At 48.7% G+C, this 27,005-nt stretch overlaps 1 protein-coding gene and 1 long non-coding RNA gene across 4 annotated transcripts in view; one reads left to right on the forward strand and one right to left on the reverse strand.

The window, feature by feature from the left end:
* Positions 1-2,239: 2,239 nt before the first annotated feature.
* On the reverse strand, positions 2,240-5,066 carry LOC137449802 (uncharacterized). The gene is made up of 3 exons (XR_010989496.1): positions 4,725-5,066; positions 3,190-3,606; positions 2,240-2,329 (listed from the first exon to the last, which is right to left on the reverse strand). It is a non-coding gene; the product is annotated as an uncharacterized lncRNA (long non-coding RNA).
* COL27A1 (collagen type XXVII alpha 1 chain) overlaps positions 2,325-27,005 on the forward strand; it is a 171,599-nt gene continuing 146,918 nt past the window's right edge. For 2 of the 3 annotated variants that reach the window (XM_068155645.1, XM_068155647.1), the window contains exons 1-3: positions 3,530-4,157; positions 13,581-13,651; positions 19,677-21,118. In XM_068155645.1, coding sequence (XP_068011746.1) covers positions 4,102-4,157; positions 13,581-13,651; positions 19,677-21,118 — 1,569 coding nt within the window. In that variant the 5' untranslated portion in view covers positions 3,530-4,101. Of the gene's footprint in view, positions 2,619-3,529; positions 4,158-13,580; positions 13,652-19,676; positions 21,119-27,005 lie in introns of those variants that run through there. The other variant, XM_068155646.1, reaches the window with a different exon arrangement.

The raw sequence follows: 27,005 nt of genomic DNA on the forward strand, positions 1-27,005 counted from the left end.
GAATATTTCAACTGCTGTATTTATCCAGGCTGTAATGACATGCTGCTTTTTTGGAGAGGTGCATTTTGTCAAAAGCAACTGTTCTGGCCCCTGCTCCCAACGTTGTGTGGTGTGTGGTGGCATTTCCTTCTCCCCTGTACTTTTCTTATTTTGGCTAATTAAACTAGAACAGTCAATTCCAATTCCTTTTTTTCACCTCCCCCCCTCCTCACCCCCCCTCATTTCACCGCTGTGCTGATTTGCTTCAGTTTATTTAGTGTTTTTAAATGGCTTTTATTGAAATCTGGAAGGGAGGAAAAATAAATCTGCTAAATATATTTCTATTCAGATCATATGTTGTGGCTTTTCTCTTTTTGAAGAATGAGGTCTAATTTTTGAACCTGAATTCACTTGGCACTAGTCTTGGCTTCGGCAGCGTTGGGTTTCCTTTTGTTTAAGCTAATTCCCTTTTTACCCTGCTGCTGAGCTGCATTTATGTCTCCATGCTTAGCAAAGCTTCTATGCATGTGCTTGGTTTGAAAGCGTTCATCTGAGCACACTTAAGTATGTGCAGAGTGTTTGAGGATGGGGCTCTAAGTGTGCTCTTTGGTGGTCCTTGGCACAGTGCTGGGGACCCAAAACATTGCCGGTCCTCGCCAGCTAGTTACCCATACGCATCCCATTTGCTTATGTCTTTGCAAAAGGATGCAGCACATCTTTTTTTCTTTCCATTCTGTCCTTCCCCCTGAGAAGCCAGAGCCTTGTTCTTCCCTGGTAGGGTGGGATTTTTGAGGAGGAGGAAGGTTATTAGATGTTTGGTGTGTTAGGAAGAGAGAAAAGGCAGAGAGGAGCAGAATGCGAGGTGTATTCAACAGCACAGGAATTCCCGCACTCTTCTTTGCAAAGCTGCTTTTTATTGTTATTTGTGAGATTCAAGCTTTATCTTAAACACTTAGGCTTGGCTTGAATACGTTTCTCAGTGAGGAATGTGTGACAAGAAACACAAAAACAACAGCTGGGGAAAAACAGCGAAGAAAAACAGAGATTGTGTGTGATTTCTGACAAACTCTTGTGCCTGCCTTTTGTCCCTGAAGTCCCAGTTCTCAGAGCTGGTCTGGATAGGTCATCTGAGCTCCAGGGCCTTGAGATGGTTTTGTCTGTGCAGACCAGGCTCTTAAAAGCGTCTGGATGTGTAACTTATTTGTATTCCCCTGAAGCTTTTTCTGAGGACAGCAGTCCATTAGTTATCTACCCCAGCCATAACACCGCTTGTTTCTCATTCTTTCGTTGCTGTTCCTTAAAGCTTCGTCTGCTGCAGCAAGCAAGGAAACACAATTCTGATTCTCAACAGCAAAGGTATGAACAAAATCTTATGCCTATAGAAAATGGGAGATGCAAAACCACAGTCCTGGCAAGCAACCACACCTCAAGTATACATACAGAGAAAAGTCCTCAGCATGCATGCTGATAGAGGTCATGTGGCTGGGAGATCAGATTTATGGTGGAAACCTTAATTTTTGGCCGCATTCTGAGGTCAGTTTTCTGCATTGCTGAGTCAGGTCAGAGGATCCTTGAACTTTTTGCTTTCTGCTCCAAGCGTAGCATCATTCCCCTCTAGCTTCAAGGTTAGGTACTTGGTGGTCGATACTAATCCTACTCATGCTTCTGCTTTTGTAAGCTTAATGCTTATATCCACATTCAAGGTGCTCTAGTTCTGCTTGCTTCACCCTGCCTTGGGGAGTGATCATTGAAGCATAGAATCATTTAGGTTGGAAAAGACCCTTAAGATCACATGGCAAGATACAAAATACCTTTATCTTTGTGGAGCAAGATCCTGGGGTGGCTCAGCTTTGATACCCAGACCCAGGTTGGTGCCTCAGCCTTGTGCTGGGTGCTCAGCACTTCTCAGGAGCTGTCCTTTCCCCTGTAGAACTTGCTACAGGGAGCTGCAACCTGCCCTCCACCCTGGAGCAGCAAAGACCAAATGGGTCTTTACCCTCAGGTCTCACCCCCCTCCTCCAGCCTCAATCCCTGCCCCATCCCTCGCCGGTAGGGTGCCCGGGGTGCCCCCCTGTCTGCAGAGCAGCCCTGAACCTGCCCCTCGGAGGCTGGATCTCTGCTCATTAGCTGCTGTTTGCTGAAACCGGATACCTGGAGCACCCCAGCCCGCCGGCAGAGTCCCCTGGCTGCAGCTATTTAAAAGGACAAGGGCAGCCTCACAACTCCCACCTCTTTCACATCCATGTCCCTCCCAGCGCCCGGTCCCAACCTCTCTTCTCTCCTGGATCCTTGCAGCATCCATGACCCACGAGGGGAGCGACGGCCAGAGGGGAACCTGTTCGAGCCAGCCCTGGGGAAGGATTATCTGTTGAACTTTGGGGAACCTCAGGCTTGCCAGGAGAAGAAAGCCTGGGCTCGCTGGTCCCCGGCACAGGAGACACCTTGAGACTGAAGGGGAAGGAGGGAGGAAGGGGCTTGGGGTTTATTGTTTAGGGGTATTGTGGGGTTTGGTGTTTGGTTTTTTTTTTCCTCCTTTTGCTTTTTTATTATTAGTATTTGATAAGTAGAGATTACTATAAGCTGCTGGGACAAATGAACGCAGGGCTGCCAGGAGAAGGTGCCTCTCGTCTGCCTGCAAAGTAAGTGCCCGAGGCAGAGATTCTGTGCCAAGGGTGAGGGAGCAGGGCCAAGGGGTACCCAGGGGTGCAGGGACAAGGTGGGAGGTCTCGCTGTGGTGGGCTGCCCTCACTACCTGAGGGGATCTCATAGAGCTCAGGGGTTTGCTCCGTCTTGCTGTGGTTGAAAGGGATCTGCTGGCCACCGCGGGGTGTGCACAGTGGCTGCGTCCCAGCGCGGTGGGACTGCAAGAGCTGGGAGAGGACAGGGCACAGAGGCACAGGGTTTATCCACATGGCTAAATGGATTTGGGATCTGATTTGCTCTGATGGACCTTGCATAAGAAAAGTCTTGCCCCTTTCCCTGCCCTCCGGGATGCAGCTTCTTCTACCACTTGGTGCCAGGAAGGGGGGCGGGGGGGTGTGGGGGGGGGGGTGTGGAGACGCCCCACATCCAGTCCTCTGTGGAAGCAGGGCAGGGCAAGAAGAGGAGCAGGGACACCGGGAGGCTTTTCTGCGAGCCTGAACCCCCTCCACAGGCCCCCAGCTGCCCCCCACCAAACGCTGAGCCCAAGGGAAAAGCTGTGTCAAGTACCTCATAACGTGGGTCCTTCGCCAGGCTGTGGTGAGGTGGGTCCAAGCCAGTCTGGGCAGAGGGCCCATGGCTCCTGGCAGGTGAGAGCAGAGCAGGAAAGTCCTCCATCAGCAGCCTCCCTCAGACCAGGGGCCTGTGCCTGTCCTCCATGCAAGCTGGAAGGGATCTTCGGTTGCTTCTCAGCAGCTCTTCTGGCCGAAGTAGTTTCTTTTCTTTTTCCCTTTTTTCCCCCCCGTTTAATTATTTATTTACTTTGTATTATTTTTTGTAAGTGCTTCGGTATTACAGAGGAGGGCAGCAGAGAGAGGCAGCAGGGACATCCTTAAATAATTTTCATTTCTCGAAATCTGCCTTTTCCTCTTCTCTCTAAGTCTAGAGGAGAGATCCTTGGGGGGGGTGGTGGGAGGCACATCTGCACTGCAAATAAAAATAATGATTACAACCAACCAACAACCACAAAGTAACAGCTAAGAGGGGGAAAAAAAAGAAATTAAAAAACAACCACACTTTCAATCGAGGATTTTGGAAATCAGAGATCACAGAAATTGTGCTATTAATAAGGAGGAGGGAAGGAAAGGGGGAAAAAAAAGGAGAGGCAAGAAATCCAGCGACCATGGGCCAGCCTGGCTTCCTAGCGTGTACTTTCTGTTCTCTCTCCTTTTTCCCAAGGTAATTGCAGTCTGCCGAGAGGGAGTTAAATGGGATTAAAAGATCTCTGTAAGCAAAAGGACCCAGAAGAGAAGGAGGAAGGAGTGAGCCGTCCGGGCCAGGGGGTGTCTTTGACACGGCTGAGCCCCTTAGAGAGGCAGAGAGCTGAGCTCCTGGGAAGGATGTACCCACAAACCAGCCTGTTCCTCTTTTTCTGATGGATTGCCGCAAAAATTGCCCGAAAGAGACAATGCACTAAACGTGATGGAGCCGGAATCAGAGCCGGTCTCCAGACTCAGAGCTACAGCGGCAGGCAGGGGGTGAGTACAAAGTGCGATTTCTCCCGGCGCTGGGGAAGGGCATCCCGGGCGGGGATGGGGGGTGCCCGGGGAGCCGGGGGATCCCGGGAGGACTGCGGGAGGAGAGAGCCGGCCCGAGAGGGGAGCTCCGCTCGCGGGTGGCTGGCGATGGGGTGGGGGGAAGACATTCCTTCTGCTAGGGGATGATGTGAAAACTCCTGGGCTAACAGAGGAGAATGGGCTGGGAGAGAAGGGAGGCCACGCTGCAGCAGGAGGGTGGGAATGGTGCTGGGTCGTGCAGAAAGGGGATGAGAGCTGGGGTCTCCGAGCCGGGAAGAGCGGGAGGAGCCCCCCGCCCCCTCATTCCCATGCACCCGGGGAAGAAGCTCCCAGCCCGGGAACTGCTCTGGGGGGTGGGCGCCGGTGCTGCACCCACGCGAGATGCGGGAACGAGCGATTCCAGTCCCCCCCACCCCGCACACCTGCACCCTTCCCGTGCAGGGGGGCAGAGTCCCAAATCCCTCCTGGGAGCAGGGGAGAAATGCCACTCCCTGCTCTTGTCCCGCAGGATCGTGGGCACACGAGTACCTGGAGCTGGCCACCGCGGTCCTCAGGCAGTGGAGAGCCATGGGGAGGGCTGGGCTGGGGCAGCGGCTGGCGGGTGCCCGGTGGCATGTTCCTCATGTGCTCAGCGTCCGCACCCGCGCACAAATACCTCTTGCTATCTATCTGTGTTTAGAGACAAAAAATCAGACACCCTGCCCGTCCTCTCTCACACACAGCTGGGATCAGCTTGTACTATTTTCGTTGTTAAATGTGTTGTCGTTGCTGCTGTTATTATTTTCCCGGGGGCTAGCAAAGGGTTAATCCCTCTGGTTGCGTTGTCGGATGTAATGATGATTTACCGACACTCCCTTGGAAAGACTGGGATTCTTCTGCCTGGCAGTTTGAAAAAGTTGTGTACAGGATCCCTCTGCTCCTGCCAGCCTCGGCTGGGCTGTGAGATGGGGTGAAAGGGCGGAAAGCGAGTGACGGGATCTGGGGGCAGGCCCCCTGCACCCTGAGGGTCACGCCGCTCTGGCAGCTGCCCCTTGCGCTCAGAGCCTGGCCGGGGATGAACGTGCAGCTCCTTTGTGGGCTCAGCACACGCTCTGCTCTGTGTCAGCCTGTGAAGCTCTGCACAGAGACCAGAACCGCTCCCGAGGGCTCCAGCCAGCTCCCCTTGAGGAGTTTTGTCTGTGCTTCCATACTCTGAATTCAGTGCTTTAAGGGTTCTGTTATTTTTTTTGCACAGATGTGGCTGTAGCGTGTCTGGAGATGCTGGTAACTGGAGTGCCTCCCAGTTGCACTGTTTTAATGTTGGGTATGGTCTGGAGTGAGCTGCCTGCTTGGGATCGTGTGAGGGTGACTGTCACAAATGGAGAAGCCCAAAAGGGAGCAGGCAGATAAAGACTCCTTTCAAAGATGGAGAGCAGTGAGGTGCCAGGAGGGGCCCGATGCTGGGGAGATACTTGGCATGAGGCACAGCTGTTACACAGAGCATCTACTCGATGCATTCCCATGATGGAGAAGTTGGCCACAATCACGCTGCAAATGAGGACAGGGAGATCCTGCTCGAATCCCAGGGCAAACGGGATGCTGCTTGAAGACAGGGTTAGGAAATGGGGACCCAGGAGAAGGCAGTGTGGCTGCCGGCTCACAGAGGTCTGTGTCTGGTTTGCGTCTCGGTGTCTCAGGCTAGCGCTGTGCAGGGCTGCGCAGGGTTTGAGTGCGGCTGTGCCACGGGAAGTCTGTGGTTGGTCTTTTCTGGTGACTCGGAATATGTGTGCCTTTTGTTCCCAGGATCTGCTCTGGCTTAGCTACCTCGCCAGCGTGCTGCTGCTCCGTCCCCTCCTCAGCAGAGGTCGCTTGCTCCCCTTCACATTATCTCCCGACGGGCTTTCTGCTGCTGGGTTTTAATGTGCTTGGCAGAGCTGAGCGCTGTGCATCTCACCATTCCCACAGCTGGATGTTCCTCTTGAGGCTGTTAGTTTTGGAGAGGGTCCTCTGAGCCCAGGTCTGGCTTGTGCCTGGGCTCACTAGGCCACCCTTGTGCCGCCGTCTTCCTCGGGGTGGGTGTGGGTTGTGCTTCCTGAAGGTACTGGTGCACTACCACGTGGCACTGGAGGTCCTGCTTGTCCCAGCACTCCTGCAGCATCCTCCAGAGGAGGAGCTGCCAGACATGCAGGAGAGACCCGTAGATGGGAGTGGGAGGGCTGGCTCACTAGGGAAGGAGAAGCAGTTGCAGAATGTGTTGAAGCTTTGTCCTGGCTCGAGCAGCCACAGCTTGTAAAACCAGAAGAACACAAAGTTTTACAGGCTCTGCAAGCCTAAAATGCCCCTCTTGATCATTTCCATTGACGCATTTTTAGTGAGCACAGGCTTGCTAAACCACAGAAGAAGGTTTTACATTCAGCTGTGAACTGAGCATGTGTCAAGATCTTAGTGCTTGTGCTGTTCGGTTGTGGTTTGCCACCTTGGCCCCTTCCACCCCCAGTGCACCATGCTGGCCATGAAGGCAGCTTGGTTGATGTTCTGGAGCCTCCTGATGGGTACCTGGTTATTGTTGTAGCTCTGGGTTGTTAGTGCAGTGCTACTCAGGGGCTGCCTGGCCCGTGTGCTGGATGACAAAGTAACACGCAGGTGGTACAGCACCCACCTGGCACCACCAAGGTGGGTCAGCCCCTGAGATGGGCTAAAGAAAGGCATGGCTCCTGTTTCAAGAGGAAAAGACCATTGGATGGAAGGTAGGAAGGTGAACTGAGGAGAAATTTTGGCACAGCTGGACAAATTCAGTAGGCAGGCAAATGATGTGTGAGTGCTGGGTGCATAGCATAAAAAGGAGGCAATTACACAGCCTCTTGGACGTGTGTCCCAGAAGGGGAAAGACAGTGCCACAGCCACAATACAAGTTGAAGTCCACTGTCCAGGTGTCCCATCTACTGCTACCTCGATGTGTCTCTGAGCATGTTCTTTTAATAAAGCTCTGGCTCCATCCCCATCCTGCAGTGGGTTGAGGGGATAAAACCTGCACTGCTTGAAAACAACTTTTATGGAGGTTATGTTATTGACCAAGGGGTGCCCAGGGCTTGAGGTGAAGGGGTTGTAGGAAACCTCTGAAGAGAGACGGGCACAGGGGTTGGTTTTTTTGTCTTTGCCAATTTGTTGGGGGCATAAGTAGAAATGATGGACTCTCACTGAAGTGCCAGTGGAAACAAGGGGGAATTCTGTAAGGGTTCTGCCAAACCTCATTCACAAAATGAAGGGATGCAAAGGCATTTGTTGGAAAGACAAAACAAAAACATGAAGAAGATGACAGATCATGCTTAGCACTTGTGTTTGTTGAGGGTTGAGAGCACAAAGGTAAAGGCCAGTTAGTGAGTGTTGTCACTTCAAACAGCAGCAAAGTCAATACTCCAGACCAAAGAGGAGACCAGGTGATGGGTAGTCAGGAAAGATTCCCTATTGTAGGAGGTTTCTGGGAGGGTATTACAGCAATGTCAGTCAGTCTTGCATCCAGCAGGTGAGGAAGTGGGTTTTCACCAGCAGCAGCTCAGAGGAGCTGGTGAACTGAGAGCCAGCTTTGTGCAATGAAAGCATGAGTTCTAGCTCCCAATTAGGAGGACAAGGACCAGCTATTTGCAGCCCATAAGCCATTTGTCTGCAGATGACAGAACCTTGAATGAACAAGGTGTAAGGTGTCTGCAGGAGAGAGGATTTGCCACAGTGACACTTCATCTGTGGACTGCAGATCGGCATTCTCTCCAGGAGAAATCCTGAGAGGAGCTGTAGTTTCTGAGGGAGCAAACACCAGACCTTTCACATCTAGACCTTGGCTGATATGTAGTCTTTTAAGAGTGGAAAGCTTCTTTACAGTCCTTGAGACCAGCTCCTGTAGCACTGCCAGGAGCTGAGGTCCACCCCCTTTGTGAACAGAGTTCTTCCCATTCATCAGGCCCTAGTGGATTGTTCCTCTCTGCCAAGGGCCTCCTTCAAAGGAAGCAGCAGCTACTTCTGGACCACAGTTGCCAAAGGTCTGAGATAGACCTCTACAGGCACAGCACTGAGGGCATTTTCATCCTGAATGAAGATGAGATTTTGGCAGAAATGGTGCCACAGAAACCATGGGAATTTCTGGGTATGCACACACACTCCAAACTCTGGGGCAAGATGTAGAGGGTTCAGACATTCCTGTACAGGATCACCCCAAGGAGGGTTGAAGTCTGGTCTAGAAAGCTTCTTATCCAAGGGAGTTTCCCCATTTGCGCTGCTGGAGCCTCCAGTAGTAATGATGGAGCCCTTTGCTTTGTACTCTGCTCAGAGTGCTGGGAAAGCTCAGGCAGCCAGCCAGATCCCACTTCATCTTGGCCATTACAGCTGCATGTGCACCGAATTTCTGGTTATCATCTGAAAATCTGTTTTGATCAGCCTGTGCCTAGGAGCAGTGGGTTGGATTCCAGATGGGTTTTGTACTTGATACTGGATGGTATTTAAAGTTAATATTATTTCAGTCATCTCAGAGGTTCTCCCCTTAGCACGCTGGGGTGTGCAGCAGTGCTTGCACACATCAGACAAAGTCACAGAATCTCACAGAATCACCAAGGTTGGAAGAGACCTCAAAGATCATCAAGTCCAACCTGTCCACAGACCTCATGACTAAACCATGGCACCAAGTGCCACGACCAATCCCTTCTTCAACACCTCCAGGGACGGTGACTCCACCACCTCCCTGGGCAGCACATTCCAATGGCGAACAACTCTCTCTGTGAAGAACTTTCTCCTCACCTCGAGCCTAAACTTCCCCTGGTGCAGCTTGAGACTGTGTCCTCTTGTTCTGGTGCTGGTTACCTGGGAGAAGATACCAACCCCCTCCTGGCTACAACCTCCCTTCAGGAAGTTGTAGACAGCAAGAAGGTTTCCCCTGAGCCTTCTCTTCTCCAGGCTAAACAATCCCATCTCCCTCAGCCTCTCCTCATAGGGCTTGTGCTCCAGGCCTCTCCCCAGCCTTGTTGCCCTTCTCTGGACACATTCAAGTGTCTCAATGTCCTTCTTAAACTGAGGGGCTGGAGGTGTGAATCGATAGCTGCTTTATACTGCAGAAAACATCCAGCAAAGGATCATGCAGGGTTGATGCAGGGGTATCTACATAACTGTTATGTTCCCATTCATCTCTCCAGACACCAAGGGTGAGAGAGAAAAAATATCACAGTTTCCATAAGCCATGCAAAGAGACCAGATGTCTGGATGATACTAGCACAAAATAAGATTTCTACCCCAAAAAGCTGGGAGTGGAATCGATGTCACGGTGCAATTTAAAGCCTCAGGATGTAGGTTGTGGGTTTTGGTTCCCGTTGACTATCAAAACTGCTTGGGAGCCTTATAAAATATCACCTCCAGTCATGTGCAAAGGGATCTTAAGCAGCAGAAACATTTTCTGCTTTTAAGATCTGCTGCCTGACCCACAGCTAGAAATGTAAATTTGCCTTTCTTGAAAAGCAATTTTCGGCACCCAGCTGGGTTTATGGTCTTTCAGATAGAGGAAAAAAATGCACCTGAATGGAAGGGGGGGGAGGGGGGAATCGTTTTTCCACACTGCAAAAATGTTTGCAGTTTCAAAAACGTTTCCCCACTGTAAATGAAGGAGAAAACAATGACAAAGTTAGAAAGGAAAATGCTGCTTTGAGCCCTTGTACCATTTTCTTCAGCTTTAATCCATCAAATAAGATGATCTGAAAGGCCTCTTCCAGCCAAAGCAATTCTGTGATTCTAAGATGTCAAAATCATTTGGCCTCTTTTTTATGTTTTTTCCTTTTTTTCTTTTTTTAAGGGCAGGGGCAAACCTTTTAATCTAAAAAAAACCCAACAAACAAACAAACTGAAATTCTTCCAACCACTTCCAGAAGTTGTGGAGAGGTAGCTGATCACAACTGTTTGACAGAGTGCTTCAGCTTTGTTAAGCTTGTGCTTTATTGAGGACAATAGCCTCCCGACTAGAGGCTATTGTCTCACTGTTATCCTTAGTTCAGGGCAGTGCTTTGTTCCACTGCTTGTCAGGTAAGAACCAATATGGTCACCAGAAATTTTCCTCTCCTTTTGCTCTTGAACATGACACCTTGAACATGGCACCTTGAACATGACACCTTGAACGTGACGTTTCTGGGGCTATCACAGCAAGATACTGCACAAGCCACGAGATGAGAACTCTTCAGCCTCCAACTCACAACTTGCCACTCTCAGCACTCTGATCTTTCAGTGCTCAGTAAGAAGACAGCAAGTGAGTCTGGAAGCTGAAAACCCAAGACACCGTTTTGTAATTGTAAGCTAATTGGAAGTTGTGACTTCATCAGGTGTCTGAATTGCTGCCCACCGCCATGTGTAGGGACCTGCTGCCTGTCCTGAAGCCCCAGCAGAAACAGGGCCTAGACCTTCTGGTTGCTTTTTGTAGGAACTCCTCAGGATGCTTATTCTTGGTTGCTACCTGTGTGCATATGGTCCTCACTGAGAAGATGCTAAAATCCCTATAAAGGCTGAGTAGTGCTAATAATCAGTCACTGTGCTCCTCTGTCCCTCTCTGCTGTCCTTTGCCTTACACTTTTGGCACTGGTTAGTCCCCACAGACCAATCACAGGAGTTCACAAAAAGTAGGAAAGCAAAATTAAGTGGTAGCCAGTAGCTTCTCTTTGCTGTAAAGGGGGTTTGTAAGAACTAGAAAAGTTTTAGGGTTCCCATGAATTCACATCATCTGTGGTTAGGGGCACTGCTTCACCCAGTGACTACAGTAGTGGGTGTGCAATAGTGGCGTCCACTTCAATAGAGTCTCTGTGGAAACTGCTGGTTGTGGAAAGGAGCTGAGATAAAGGCAAGGTGGGTTTGATAGCTCTATATAAGGAGAAGAATCTTCCTTTACTATTGCTGCTCGAGCTGCTTATGCAATCCTGTCGCCGTGGAGTTGTAATGGAAAAAGAGCCTGCACTATAAAACCCCACAATAATTACCAGCCCCATCAGTCACAGGTCTGCCATTTGGAAGCCACTTTTGCTTTTTCCATTAAGTTGGTGAATTTTGCCAAAGTGTTTTTCTTCAGTCTTTTGGCACTGGGCCCCCCTCTCAGCTCTTACGGTGTTGGCTGTGCGAGGGGTCCAGGAGCTTGGCTGAGGCCAGCTGGATCCCACGCTGCACATTTGTCTCCTTTATAGCCCCGTCAGTGTCACTGGAATGAAATTACGTGCTGCATTTTCCCCTAAGGCTTCTTCCCCTCACTGTGTTGATCAATGGGGATTTTGGAAGCAAATTTGGCCTGTGAAGTTACCCTCCAGAAAAAAAGATGGACTTCAGATAGGTGTGTTACTTGTGCACACCACAGCGTTTGTGCATTGTGGTACAAACCCGATCCTCACCAGGGAAAAGGTGCCCCTGGTGCTCATGCTCATCTTGCTGTGCTCTCATCAGGCAGGTAAACCCAGCTGATGATACCCAGCAAGGTCTTTGTTCCATGCATGCAAGGAATTGTGTCTGCTTCTTTAAACTCCAGTGTTCTCTGGTGGTGAGTGCAGAGATGCAGGCATTTCCATGAAGTGGATTTTAGCCTCTTTAAAGTCATAAAGAGACTTGTGGCCACAAGGAATCATAATGTTCTCCTTCCCTTTCTACATCCCTTGAATGAAATGGGCCTTGGACTCAGCAGCATCTTCAGCCCAGCACTGTGTTCTGTGGGATGAAATGGGGAGAAAACAACCAAGTGTCCCCAGCTGGAGATCTCTTGAACACAGTGAATGAATCTTGCTTGATTAGCATGTGGCCAGCTACAGGACACGCTGAGAGAATACCCCAATTCCAAGCTATTCCAAACTGTTCTTTCCTCATACATAAACTAAAGCAGCCCCAGAGCTCCTGAAATGTGCAGCCCAGTGTCAGAGTAATGGAAACAGCACAGAGTGATGTGGTTCATCTCACTTGTGTCCTGACCAATGCAGGGCTGCTCCAGTATTTTATCCCTTCAGGTTTAAAATAATAGTGGCTGGATTGCTGCATGGGGTTTTACGTTGAAGGCCAGGTTTTCCCCACTGATGTGTAAATCACTGTGGCTTCATTTTAGCTGTGGGAAAGGGTCTCCTGCACTGGGTGAGGATCTGGCCCAGGATTCTCTCAGAGGATGCTTTCTTGTGCTAAATCTGTGGCTCGATGGCAGGAGAAGAGTGGTCTCTAATCCTATTTGATAAATGATTTCTCTTTGCCAGATCCAAAGAGAGGAGCAAGCTGCACTTTGGCATTGCTTTGCATATCCCAGTGTTTGCACTGGCTTGGCTGAAGTGAAGAACAACCTGTGTGTGGATGTCCCACACTGCATTCTTCTGGCTAAGGGCTTTCTGTAGCTTACTTTTTGTCTCGGTTTCTCCAGCAGCCCTTGCTGATCAAAGCTGCTGAACACCACCTCTAGAAAATGAGGGATTTCAGCCTTCAAACTTTCCACTGTCAGTTTTAAATGAGCTTACCCAAGGACTTTCCTATGTTCGTTGTTTGGCTACAAATCAAGGAAGCTGGTGGGTTAAGGGGGGTGTTCAGCTACCTTCCTGGTAAAAATTTTCCTCTCAGCTGCTGTTTTCAGTGGCGCTTCAAGGCTTGAAGCTGAGCCGACTGAAAGGTTTGTCCGTTTCCCTCTCCATCATGCAAGGGTCTGGAGAGCACTGCACTTGGGAGTCTGCAGCTCTCACACCTTCTAAAATTTCCTGCTCTACCAAGCTAATGAAAAAGTCATTAGTGGCAACAGCATGGGGTGCTGAGTGGTCAGAAGCTGCCCCCATCTTTGCACCTGGGTGTAAAAAGAGGAATAGAGCCACGTAGGGTTTTGTATCTTTAGAATATCTTTATGTAGTAAAGCATCAGGACTCTGAATTTGTTTGCTGAGATCCTGGTGACATGTCACTGCATGTCAGACCTTTTCCTACCCCTATCCTCACAGACATGTTCTCCTGGCATGCCTTTTGACCTTCCAATTTTGAATTATTTCTCCATCCTCTTGTATTTCTGATGTTCTGTCCTAGACAGGGCCAGTGCCAAAGAGTAGAGGTAGTAAAGGAACTGGTACTGATGACCCTGCATCTCAAAACACTCAGCCTGGTCCTTGTTCAAGGCTTGATCAACACCTCCTAAAACCAGTGGGAAAACCTTCCACTGGATTCAGTGGCTTTGGGATGACTTTAAAGCGGCAAAGTGAGATCTCAGTCAGAAGCAAGCGCTGCTCTGCTGAGTGTCCCTTCTTCATTTCCCAGAGACATACAAACACTGCCACTGGCTTTTCTGGACTTGTAATAAAGGAGAAGACCCTTAACAGTGAGGGGGGCAAGGTATTGTTAATGGTGTCATAGAAACTCATCATTTGTCCCTTTTCTTTTCTTCCAACTGTAGGGGATTCTGCTTTCTCTGGACTGTATTATGTTGTACCTGGTTCCTGGGATTCACACAGGGAAATTCTGAAGGTAAATGACACCTTTTTTTTTTTTTTTTTAACTCTCCTGTTTCAAGAAAAGCAGAAGCCAAGTGCTTGAATGTCAGTTTAGGACCATAATTTAGCAATATCTGAGCCTGGTGCACAGAATTAAATGCGTTTATTGCTGATCGCTGCAGAACCGATGGTATAGGTGACGCAGTTAACAGCTGGCAAAAGGACCATTTCTTTACAGGTGATTATGTGCCTCACAGGATTTCCAGAAGTGCTTGTCTGTCTGGTGCAGCTGCTGGGAATGAAGCCCTTTGATGTGTCTAAAATGTCACTGGCATCTACCTGCACTTGCCAGGACTTAACTGCTTTTGGAAAGTGCCCCTCGAGGCTGGGGCATTAAGGAATTAAGCGGCTCTGGCAGACTGGCTTTTCCTTGACTTGAATGCAACCCAGGCGTGCCTCTGCAGGCACATAGGATGTGGTGCACACAGAAATGATATGAGTTCTAAAAGTAAAAGCAAATTTAAGGAAGAAAAATTCTACAGGGGTGGATAGCCAGCTAAATATGAGCCAGCAGTGTGCCCAGGTGGCCAAGAAAGCAAGCAGTATTCTGGCCTGCATCAACAATAGAGTGGCCAGCAGGACCATGTTTAGATTAGATGATGTTGGGTGATAGGTTGGACTTGATGATCTTGAAGGTCTTTTCCAACCTGGTTAATTCTATTCCATTCCATTCCAATACCAGAGCAGGGATCATCCCCTAGTACTGGGCACTGGTGAGGTATCACCTCAAATACTGGATTCAGTTTTGGGCCTCTCACTGCATGGACATTGAGGTGCTGGAGTGTGTCCAAAGAAGAGCACCAAAGCTGGTGAAGCTTCTAGAGCACAAGTCTGGTGAGGAGCAGCTGAGGGAACTGGGATTGTTTAGCTTGGAGAAAAGGAGGCTCAGGAGAGACCACATTGCTCACTCTAACTTCCTGAAAGGAGGTTGTAGTGATGTGTGGATTGGTCTCTTCCCTCAAATAACACACAATAGGCCAAAAGGCAATGGTCTAAGTTGTGCTAAGGGAGATTTAGGTTGGACATGAGGTAAAATTTCTTCCCTAAAAGGGTTGTCAAGCCCTGGAATCAGCTGCCCAGGGTAGTGGTGGAGTCTCCATCCCTGGGGAGATTGAAAAGCCATGTGTGGTGCTGAGTGATACGGTTTAGTGTTGACTTGGCAGTGCTGGGTTAAGAGTTGGATCTGATGATCTTAAAGGCCTCTTCCAACCTAAATGATTCTGTGATATTAGAATGGCTACATCTGGCTCAGTCCCTGTGCAACAGGGAAAGTATTCTGTAGTGATTATGCACCCTCAACCTTTCTTTACACCCCCTTCTCTTGGCATCCTGGGAACAGGACTAGAGACCGGGGGATAATAATGACTGACCTCACAAGAGGAGATAGAAATCTTCAGTCAACAAAATTAAAAGTAAATTCATATTTTATGGTTAGTAGTGGGAGCCAAGCATCTCTGCAACATCTGTTTGTAAAGGAGCCATCTAGTCTTAAAATAGCAACACCTCTTCCACATGGCAGCTTTACAGGGGTATATGTTGGAACTGAAGAGCTTCCTCTGCAATCAGCAGACAACAATAAGTGGACTAGCAGGCTCCAGGGCTCCCCTTTCGGTCTCCAAAACATGAAGGAAAGCTAGAGAGTTGGTCAATGCTCAGCTGTCAGGCAGCCCATGGAGTACTTTTTACAGGAGGGGGGAGAGAAAAGAAAGAAAACACATCCCTGCCATCAGCAATTTTGAAAAATGTCATATTTTCCAAATCCTGCTTTAGTGCAGAAGAGGTGAACATCTGGCTGAATTTCTTAGTCAAGCAGTTTTCAGAGCAAGTTTTATGTCAGCTCATAAAGAGGCAGAACAAATACTGTGTGCTGGCGTCTCCTTTTCTGTTGTTGTTGTTTTTTAGAGGAGATTTTAATATGCTGTTCAGATTCATGTCTATCCATCATTCGACTCCTGTGGCAATTATGGGATGATGACTTGTCTTTTTTTTGTTGGTTGTTACCATCAATCTGAAGGGAAAAAAATCTTTCACTTTGCTCTTTTTGCAGTACCTTAGTGTAGTGGATAACTCCCCTCTGAGATACCTTCTCCATGATAAAGGAGTATGTTTAATCCTGCTTGGTTTCCCCAGGCAGAGACAGGCTGCTCATCTGCAGCAAAACTTTCCAAGGAAGTGAAGGTTGTGAGGAAGCATTGGTGACCCCACCTGGAGTACTGCGTCCAGTTCTGGAGCCCCTATTACAAGAGAGATATGGACATGCTGGAAGGTGTCCAGAGAAGGGCCACAAGGATGAGCAGAGGGCTGGAGCACCTCTCCTGTGAGGAGAGACTGAAAGAGTTGGGGCTGTTCAGTCTGGAGAAGAGAAGGCTTCGAGGTGACCTAATTGTGGCCTTCCAGTATCTGAAGGGGGCCTACAGGAAGGCTGGGGAGGGACTTCTTAGGATCTCAGGTAGTGATAGGACTAGGGGGAATGGAATGAAGCTGGAGGTGGGGAGATTCAGACTGGACATGAGGAAGAAGTTCTTCACCGTGAGAGTGGTGAAACCCTGGAATGGGTTGTCCAGGGAGGTGGTTGAGGCCCTGTCCCTGGAGGTGTTTAAGCCCAGGCTGGATGAGGCTCTGTCCAGCCTGACCTAGTGTGAGGTGTCCCTGCCCATGGCAGGGGGGCTGGAACTGGATGATCCTTGTGGTCCCTTCCAACCCTGACTGATTCTGTGAGTCTATGACTTCAGACTGTGTTATTACTTGGGATTTTCAAAAATGAGATTTACAAAAGCAGTAAGAGTTTGTTCACAGATCTGTGCGAGGGTGAAGTTAAACCAAGGCTGTGGGGTTTTGCAAACACTGCAGTTATTGCTGTAAGGCTTAAAGAGTCTTCCTGCATGCTGGAAAATCAGGGAATGCACAGGATGATTTTTCTGTAAGTGTTACAAGTCTAAAGTATGAAGTTAGTGAGTTTATGATGTGCACTGAGTAAGGGTCTGGAGAGTAACCTTGGGGAATGTAGCTTTCATTCAACTCAGCTTTAGCTGTGGGCATCACATCTCAGGAAGCTGCAAGTTATTTCTCTCTTGCCTCTTGGCTGCTTCTTATAAAACCTTTTGTGTGGGGAGGGAAAGAAAGAGATGGGAAAGGAAGCAATAAAACATTTTATCCCCTCTTTCAGAGATGATCATGTGGTTGTTCAGGAATCTCTGTGCATCTCACTTTATGCACAGAGTCTGCTAGGAAAGATTTTCCCAGTTGCTCGAACGCTGCAAGTAGCTCCAAGGCACCCGGGACCAGGCAGCTCTAAGTGCATGGGGTTTTTTAAATGCTGTGTTTTGATGGAAAAAATCTACAGAGGAAAAACTCTGAAGGGGAAAAAATGCTTTGCTAAACTTGGAGCTACTTAAGGAAGTCAAAATTACCTTGCATTTTATGTTAGTTGATGACATCCCGTCATCCTCGGGGGACGTGCTCCACCAGCCCAGGACAGTCGCCTGGGATGGAGAGGCAGACGGGCTGGGTGCACAGGAGTCCTGTGTGCCTGGACCTGGGGCTGGAAAATCCACGTACATGTCCTGCATGAGGGCTCTTTTAATCAGGTTTTTGCGTAGGCATCTAGAATTTGGCTCTACCTTAGTGGGTTCCGAGGGAAAGGAGTGGCTGGGTTGTGCTTTTTTTTCCTTAAGCACTGTTGGATGCAGTTGCTAATGAGGCAGTTGGATTGGTATTAGAAACAGCAGCAGCATCCTCTGAGCAGAGAAACATCCTTATGTCTTTGCAGAGCAGCCACCAAATGAATAGCTCCTGGAGTGTACAGCGCCTCTGCCTAGTAGAGACACAACACAGTCTGTCTCTGGGAGAAGACTTAAAAATATGTGTAGAAATTGGAAGCTGCAGTCTAGCTCCTAGTTTGTGTGGCAAATTTATTTCCTTAGGGCTATATTGTGATACCTTTGAAGTCTGTGGCAAGGGTCCCACTCTACTTTGCTAAAGCCAGTCCTTGCCCTTTGCTATTCCATGGGCTCTGGAGTTTATCCTTTATGAAGATACTGCTGTGATTCCCTCAGTCAGTGCAGAGAAGGGAAGGCTCCACCTTAGCTACGATGACAGACAGCCCTGTTGGGCAATATGGCAGAAAAACACTGGGATTTCATAGTATGAAACAAGTACCATCATCAAGACTGGCACATGCTGTGCAGTACATTGTCCCCTCTGTGTAGCGTGGGAGCATTTCCATCCCCTTCTACATCTGATGCATCTTCGCCAGGGTAGTCTCTGCTGCCTTAAAGAAAGGGAGATGGGAATAAAGCTGAGCTCAGACAAAGCAAATATTGATTGACTTGTTCTTACATACAAAAATGGCCAGGGTTTTCGCCAAAGTCAAGGAACAGAGGTTTTCTCCTTATTCTCCTCCCTTTCCTGGCCAGCCACATTACAGGCTTCAGACTGGCTTGAGCCTACAACCCTTCTGGCCAACACTGAGGATCTCTTTCAAGTACCAGTACTCCAAATATTGGGTATTGTGCTGAATATTTCAGAGCTGAGGGTGAAAGAGGCAAAATTCCAAGGCCCCTTAGAGAAGGAGCTTGTTTTCCCTTTGGACAGCCTTTGATTTACTTTTCCTTTTAATGTAAGAAAGCTGCAGCCCCATGGTGTTAGGTGGTGAGCAGCCACACTTGGTGCTGCCACATCTCTGGTTGTCAAATTCTTACCTTGCAAGGTCAGAGTCTGGATTGTCCATCCTGGGCTAGCTGCCCCAGGGAGCACTTCAGAGTTTGCTGGTCATTGAGTAGCTGGGGTGCATTTGGGCAGGCAAACAGGAGGGAAATGCAGGTTCCCTGGCTCATTTCAGCAGTGGTAGTGTCATGGTAATTGTTTACAGCCTTGTCTTTATCTGTTTACACCATATAGGTAACATCCTCTAAGAGGCCAAATGTTCAAGCTGGAGTAAGAGAACAAGGGTTTGGGTGCATGCACGCTTTTCTAGGGCTGGACACATTTAGCTTAGCAGCTTTTCTCACGTAGACCTCAGCATCTTCCCCAGTTAAGCTGTTCAGCAGAGATTCTGGCCAGTTGGCTCCAGGTTGTGTTGCTGTTGCCTGCTAATCTGCCTTGGACTCTGGGATGTGTGTGACTCCTGTTAGACCTTGGGGCCAGAAACCAGAGCATTCTGATTGTCCATTGCAGACTTCTGCAGCTGAAGAGAGGTGCTTCTGAACATCAGTCTCACCCATTCAGTCTTGAACAAGGCACCTGGCTCCTAGGTGACAAATGCTGGTGGCAAGTCCTTCCTCTACTGCCCAGTAGCTCTCCACAAACCAAGTCTGGTTCTTTCAACCTATTAAATTAATTGAAGGCTGTCAGATGATCCACTGGGGGAAAAAATTAAGTTAAAAATAAAGAAGAGTTACTTTTGAGAACCTGAAGTGGTTCAGTGAAACCTAGCTGCAAATTTTTTTCACTCTGGGAGACACCTTTGCTTCCCTAAACTCTCTGGAGTCTCAAAGATCAAAAGCTGCTTCTCTACTAATTTGGAAAGAGGCAGATACAAGGGCTTTGCTCCCTTTGAAAGTTCTGTTACTTGCCTTCTGGGGATGTAAAATTTTGCAATCCCAGCTCAGTCTGGTGTTCAAATTCCTTTCCAACTGTGTGGTCAGTACTCAGAATTAAACCCCAGAGAAGTGGGCTCTTGGTGCTCAGTGGGAAATTTCCTTGCATTGAGGTCAGCTCCCTTTGGAACATCTGGAATGGTTTCCTGGTGAGACAGGATAGCTATCCAGATGAACCATGGAGCTGATACATTTTGGCAATTGCTGGTGACCAAGCTGAACATGCATTTGCTCCTCAAGAATGTGCAGAACAGCTATGTGCTCTCCATTCTGATTACTGGAGTGTGTATTTGCATGAGGATAGTTGAGGTTTCCTGCATCCTGTTGCCTTTTTGTACGAACTGGTTTAACCCAGCCCTTGGGTTCCCAGCACCTTGCAATTTCTTTGTGCTTCCCTTTCAGACGTGGACGTTCTTCAAAGACTCAGCCTGTCAGGGAAAAAGCCATCGAGTGGATGGTCCTCATCACGTGCAGTTCCTCAAGGAGTCATTCCTTTCAAATCAGGGGTCATCGTCACTCAGCGAGCACGGATCGAAGCACCGCTCAGCGCCATCCTCCCCGCAGGCTCCCGCACCGACCTGCTCCTGGTGCTGAGCCTCTGCTCCCACCGCATCAACAATGCTTTCCTCTTTGCTGTCAAGAGCAAAAAGAAAAAACTGCAGCTGGGGGTCCAGTTTGTGCCCGGGAAGATCATCGTGTATGTGGGCCACAAGCGCTCTGTATATTTTGATTACAATGTCCACGATGGCCAGTGGCACAATATGGCCATCGATATCCGTGGCCAGACAGTCACTTTATTTACTTCTTGTGGGAAGCGCAGAGTACATGCGGATTTGCATCTTAAAAAGGACGAGGCACTGGATCCACAGGGGTCTTTCCTCTTTGGGAAGATAAACCAGCACTCCGTGCAGTTTGAAGGAGCCATCTGCCAGTTCGATATTTATCCTTCTGCCAAGGCAGCTCATCATTACTGTAAATACCTGAAAAAGCAGTGCAGGCAAGCAGATACCTACCGGCCTAAACTGCCTCCCCTCCTTCCCCTCCTGCCCAGGGATCCCAGTGCCTCCCCGAGTACCCCGCATCATACGGAGCTCCCGCTGAAGGGCCTGAAAAACCTGACCACTGCTGCTCCATCCTTGGAGTTTGGCAGGGTCACTGCACCCCTCAAGACTCGGGGTTCAGGCACAACAGCCATCACATTGGTACCATCCCCGACATCACTGCCAAGACTGACGACTAAAGCCACAAAGGTCACAGTGGCCCCACCTCCCGTTCCATCCAGTGCTAAAACACAGCCACCCGCCCGCTCGCTCCCTCAGGCGACAGTGACGACCCCCAGGGTGTCTCGACCCACTCCCAGCACACGCAGGGAGAAAAGTCCCCTTCCTACTGCCGTAAAGGCCTCACCAACAAGCCACATCCCCACCATGGCCAGCAGGAAGGAATCCAAGCAAGACACCAAAAAGAAGAACAGCCAAAAACCCACCATTGAGCCCTCTGAAGCACTCAGTACTGTAAAGCCAACGAGGAGGATGACTGATAACACAACCAGCAATGTCCACGTTGTCACCCTGAAGCAAACCCCACAGACCCCAAGCAAGGGGCCTGTTCCAAAGAAGCATGTGCCGTCCCCTACCAGGAAAGTGGATCCTAGCAATGTCCTTCTGGTGTACACTAAACCGCCCCTGGGATCTGCCCGTCCTGCCTCAAGGGCCAGGGCACCGGCCTTCAACCTCACAACCCCAGCTGCCACTGATGGCTATCAGATCTTTGACCCACTTGGACCCACTCCATTTCCATTTTTACTGGGATATCCAGGAGTGAAAGGAGAAAGAGGACCTCAGGTAAGTTCAGGCTCTTAATGCTAACTCCTCCTGACCACACAGCTCAGCCAAGTGGTTGGCAAACCATAACCTAGAAGGTTTTTACAAAGACTAGCAGTAGCAGCCAAACACTGTTACAAATCACAGAATCCCAGCATGGGGCTGGAAAGCACCTGTGGAGATCATGTAGTCCAACCCCCCCTGCTCAAACAGGGTCACCCAGAGCAGGTCACCCAGGACCACAACATCCAGGCAGGTTTGGAATCTCTCCAGAGGAGACTCCACAACCTCTGTGGGTGGCATGCTCCAGGACTCCATCACCCTCACAGGAAAGAATTTCTTCCTCCTGTTCAGATGGAACCTCCTGGCTTCCATCTTGTGCTTATTGCCCCTTGTCCTGTCGCTGGCCAGCACTGAGGAGAAACTGATGGTAACAGTTTTAGCATCTATCTCAGTGCAAACCTGAGTGGATGTGATGGTGGATGCCCCTTTAAAGTTTGTGATCAAAGTCGCTGCTTAATGTTAGATTTAAGAGAAGAAAGTATAAAACCAAATCTCACCTTCCTTCCTACAAGGTGCTGGTTAAAATGTTGAGAGCTGGCTTGAGGCTCTGGTTTTTCTCAGGCCCAAGAGGGCAGAACTTGCTGGCCACCTTCCAGTGAAAACCCAGGTGCCTCAAAAACCTGCCACAAATTAACTCTTTCTTAAAACTGGCTCTTCATTTGTCCTGTCCCTGAAATCCACATTTCCAGCAAAGTGCCCTGTTTCAGCAAAAGCAAGCAGAGAGATTTCTCTCCTCTGTTTTTCATGGTATTAAGTTAATTTATTTTTCTTCTTCCTCATAGCGTGCTCCTAAAACGTGCAAAGAGTTTCCTTTATAAATTTAACTACTGCATTCCACACACAATAACCACTCTCAGGGTGTATATCTTGGCCATCCTAAAAGTATACACACATTTGGTAATGCTAAAAGCAGTCAGGCCACAGTCAACATCTGTAGCTTGGGTTTGGGTTTGGGGTTGGGGTGTTTTTTTTTTCTTTCCCTTTTTGAAATGCAAGAATGCAAGCAGGATCCTTAAGCTGGCCAACTCTTAGGAGGATTTGGTGTTCCAACCCTAGCTTTTCGATGTATTGTGTATAGGAGAGAGGGGTTGTACATGTAAAATAAGTTGCTCCCAGACACAGTCTTTGGTTGCCAAGTTCCAGCCTCCAGCAGATTTTTACAGCTGACTTCTTTAAATAGTGGAAGAAGGGTTTACAATGGAAATATTGAGACTGGCTTAGGGAGCACGATCAACAGCCCTTGTGTCTGCAGATGTGTTGCTCATTGCTGCAAGTAACACCTAAAGTGCAATGGTTGTGTTTTGCTAAGTCCTCAATGGGTGCTTACCTTCAAGGTCTGCATTTACTGGCTGTCTCATTTCAAAGCAGTGTGGCAGATGTCTCTCCTTGTAATTTGTGTGGGGAATCACTGAGGAGTGTGTTTTGTTCAAAGGGTCCTATAAGGAAAAACTCCTCTCTTGTGAGGGTGTCAGAGCGTTGGAACAGGCTGCCCAGAGAGGTTGTGGAGTCTCCTTCTCTGGAGGGATTCCAAAGCCATCTAAACATAATTCTGGGTAACCTGCTCTAGGTGACCCTGCTTTAGCAGGAGGTTGGAGTAAATGATCTGCAGAGGTCCCTTCCAACCCCCAGCACACTGGGACTCTGTGACCTCTACGACAAGGGAAGGTGCTGCCCCTGTCAGTGGAATGCAGCACAGGAAACCCTGTGCTCCTGCCTGACTTTCCAGGCACACATCCCTGATGTAGTCTTTCTACTTGGAGACATTTTGCTAAATCTCTGAGTAGACAGAATGAACTTGAGTGATTTTTATCTTTGGGCAATCTTCTGTGTTTCATAGAGAGTCATTTCAGGCATATTTCCAGGAGGAGAAATCCACCAGTTGTGAACTTCACTTAAAACAGCACTCAGCTGTGAGGGGTAAATCTGTGTAGCCTTCTCTGAGCTCAGTGAAATCCTGACCTTTTCCACCTTCTTGCCCTGCTCAAGTGTCATGAGGGTGACCAGGCTCCAACCCTCTCACTTCCCTATGCAATGTAAAGGGCTTATTATTGAACTGGAGTGGAAAATCCTTCTCAGCTTGTGAATCATAGCAAAGAAACAGATTCAGGCTGCGGAGGCCTGAGGGAAGAGATGGCAGGATTTTTCCATCCTGTCTGAGAACAAATGGAGTCCTGAATTGGGGGAATGGAGAACATTTTGAGGCTCTGTCTGGCTTATCCTCTCTGACTGCTGGAAACAGTTGGCACTTTGGGAGGGAAAGGTTATGGCTTGGCTGGAGCTGGCTGCTGTGCGGTGCTCGATAGCTCCTGTGACTCACTCGGAGATCTCTCTACCATACTTTGTTGGATGTCTCTGACGTGGGAAGAGAAAGAGGAGAAAAGACCAGAATGGGGATGACATATTGAGAAATTAATGTAGCACTTCTATGGCCAGGCCAGCATGTTTCAGAGTGAGTGCTGATAAATGCTGTGTGCCTGAGTAATTACCTGGCGCCGTCCTCGCATTGCTGGGCAGACGTTTCTGATGAGGTCAGTACAGCCCTTCCTGCTGGGCTGCGTGATATGGCAGCACGGTGCTTTCCCTGGACAGGGCAGGTTGTGGGCTGGGAACGTCATTCCCAGTCTGGCACATGGATGGAAGGATGAAGTGATTGATTAGTTTTCCCAGTTGCTGTGATCCACAGGCTCTTTGAGAAGACGTTAGACAGAGAAGGTGTATAGGAAACTGCCAGCTCCCTTTTCAGAGAGGACTGGGGACACCTTGGCAGTGGTTTATGGACAGCATCCTGCCTGTCTGGCTTCCACTCTGAGAGAAAAGACCTTCTCTCATCCTGATCATCTCCAAATCAGGATGTGAATGACAGCTATGGTATGAGGCAGTGATGACTCAGGCGCTGTGGTCTCTGGTTCTGGCTTTGTAAATGCTACCAAACTAACCATGGTATAATTTGGTTGTACAGAATGGCCCCCTCCCCACAGCCAAGGGAGGTGTCTACAGGGCTAGAGGAGTGAAAGCAAGGGGCTAAAAAGGTCTGTTCACTTAGCAATAAAAGGCAGTACCCTCTGTGGACTGATCTGTCCAGAAAGACCACCACAGTGCTGCACAACAGGAAATGGAGATGTAGAGTCCCACATGCAACTGATGACAGAGCAGTAATTTTTCAGGAATGTTGGGTTTGCTGGGAGGCTGGAGGAGGGAGGATAATAGGTTCTTAAAAAAGAAACAATTTCTTGGGAACCATTAATAACCACAAGAATTTGAGATCTCTGCTCTAAATTTCTTTTGTGGGGGGAAGAGCAGAAAGAACACCCAAACATCATGATGCTAAGTCAGTAACACAGCCCTGACTCAGCAGCTGGCCAAGGTCCCTCTGAATCATCCCCAAGGCTGCCTGCAGCACCTCTGCTGAGTTTTCATAAAGATGTCCTGTCCCTGTGATGGCTGAGCAGCCTTCACTCAGCTTGCAGTGTGTCCTCAGCACGTGCCAGTGAGTAGCTTGGTCACCCACAGAAAAAATATGTGTATTGAAAACCAGTATTTTGTTGCCAGCTTGTCAAACCTTCTAACCCTTGTAAGGCTGTGATGTGGTAGGTGTTTGAATCCTTCAGTACATGGGGTAACATCTGCTTCTCTATACCAGCAGCAGGTTTGATGGGAGATCTAGGGAGCTGTAGCCCACTCCCATGCCCATCAGCATGGGGATGCCTGCTGGGATGTGCATGTTCTGTGTAATGAGGTAAAGCTGCTCAGACCTGGCAGAGATGGGGTGACCATGGTGTACCTCAAACTGGGCCTTTCTCCTCCTCCCATCTAATAAGGCTTGAATTCTCTAGCTTTTCAGCCCCTACAAAACAGCAACAACAAAAAAACATATTGACCTATTTGACAAAGTGTCTGAGGGCTATTTCTAGAGCAAGAAAACCTGAGTTCATGGAGAGGCTGTGGAAGCATTGAGTAACAAGAGCAGTGAGGAAGGAGGGAGCATGTTTCCAATAGCTCCCCAGCTTCCCAAGTCAGAAGAGTCCCTGGATGGACACACCAGCAGCCTCAGTTCCCATCCATCCAGTGCAGTGCATGCCCAGGAGCCCCAGGTTCAAACCCTGGTGGCAGCAAGCCCAGCCAAAGGTTTGGTGTCACCCTGGCAGGCAGCCTCCTTTCAAAGGCAGATGTGTTTCTGAGTCTAGACTGCTCCAGCTGCCATCTTCCGCACGAGCGGTTTGTCTTGGAGCCCAGCTCCTTCCATAAAGAGCCAGTCCCTGCCAATTCAATCAGTGGGTAGGAGAGAGAGGTGATTGGGAACGCTGATAAAATATGAAGTGCTTTTTTCCAGTCTTCCTTGTACCAGAAAAGGCTACTCCAGCTGACAGCCTATGATAAATTAAGGAACACACAACATGCTTGAGTGTCTCTTAATGAATGAGTCATATTAATACAATAAAAGAAAAGGAAAAGATCACACACTTTGTATAGCACATGGGAAAAGTTTTAAGCTCCCTCACAGAGTTGGATCATGGTTTTTTTTTGTTTTGTTTGGTGTAGTTTTTGCTAATTTAACCAGAGCTATCCCCAAAAGGAAGGCTTTTTTTGCAGGCAAATGACTAAGCACCAGAGAGCTCTATTTGCATGAAACAAAAGTTCGTTTTGAAGAGCAGCAGTTCAAAGTGTGACTGAGATAAATGCGCTGCACAGGATGCAGGGATGTATTGTGTAAATGCATACAGGAACTGTAATAAATATTTCTGGGGGTTAAGTGAGTGACAGAGTATGGGATTCCTCTATTTCTTCACACTCCTTCAGACTTCCTTCCCAGGCCTGAGGTTGCTCAAGAGTCTGAAGTGCCTCATGCAGAGACTATTCCTGAAATGTCTCTATAGAAAAGCTGCTTTCATCAGGCTGGAATACTAATATTTTGTTATGTATTGTGTTGCCACTCCATTAGGAACCCAGTTGTAGACAAGGACTTTTCTGTGATAGGTGTTGCACAAACCCAGAATAAACATCTGCGTCTATTGCGGAAATCGTATTACAAGACTGGCTTTCCACCAGCTTCTCGGCTCCTGCCAGAATTATGAGGGCTTTTTCAACTGGTTGAAACCCAGATGTGTTCCAATTTAATAAGATAAGTCTGCCTTGGAAAAGAAAGTAACCAAAGGACTGGATTTCTTACTTTTCATTTTACCCCCAGATTGCAGATTTGTTTTAGGCAGTGCTTCAAGCCAGGTCCTATTTCCCTCTGCACAGTGCCTGGCAAGGACGGTGAGGTGAAGCAGGGTTGGCATGTCTTTTGGGGCTGAGGTCTTCTGCTCCTGTTCTGTTCTCCTGAGCAGGGGATTTTTAATCCTAGTGCTGTCCCTGCAGTGGCTCAGCCCCTCGGTGCTGGTGCTTTCCAGGTGTACAAGGCCAAGTGGTGGATTTGTGTCAGTGGCCTTGCACGTGAAATATGCCTTGTCTTCTGGGAAGAAAACAAAACCAGGTGCTTCATCTGCAGGAGTAATGTCACTGCTCAGAACCTGATGTCAAATTGAGGAGAAGCTTTTGATGCATTTTCTGAGCTCCCTTTTAAGCTGGCTTTTACCACATGCATTCACATCTGAGAAAGAAGAATGCTCTCTCCTCTCTCTTCAGACCTTGCAGTGTTTTGCACCAGTGCAGGATGCCCACCTCTGGAGGGCAGTCCTTTTTGGGGAGAGAACTCTGCCACTAATGCTGTGCAGGGGTACAGAGCAGGGGAGGCAGAAGTTGTGAGGAGCCTAAATTACAGACCTGCCAGTCTATCAGTGTGGAATCTGAGCTGAACTGTGTCCTGGGTAATCATCATGCTATTTGCTGCCAGGATGCATGCTTG

This window comes from Melanerpes formicivorus, unplaced genomic scaffold (genome assembly GCF_026170545.1).
Source record: "Melanerpes formicivorus ecotype bairdi unplaced genomic scaffold, bMelFor1.0.p_v2 SCAF_33, whole genome shotgun sequence".
Classification (NCBI taxonomy): Eukaryota; Metazoa; Chordata; class Aves; order Piciformes; family Picidae; genus Melanerpes; species Melanerpes formicivorus.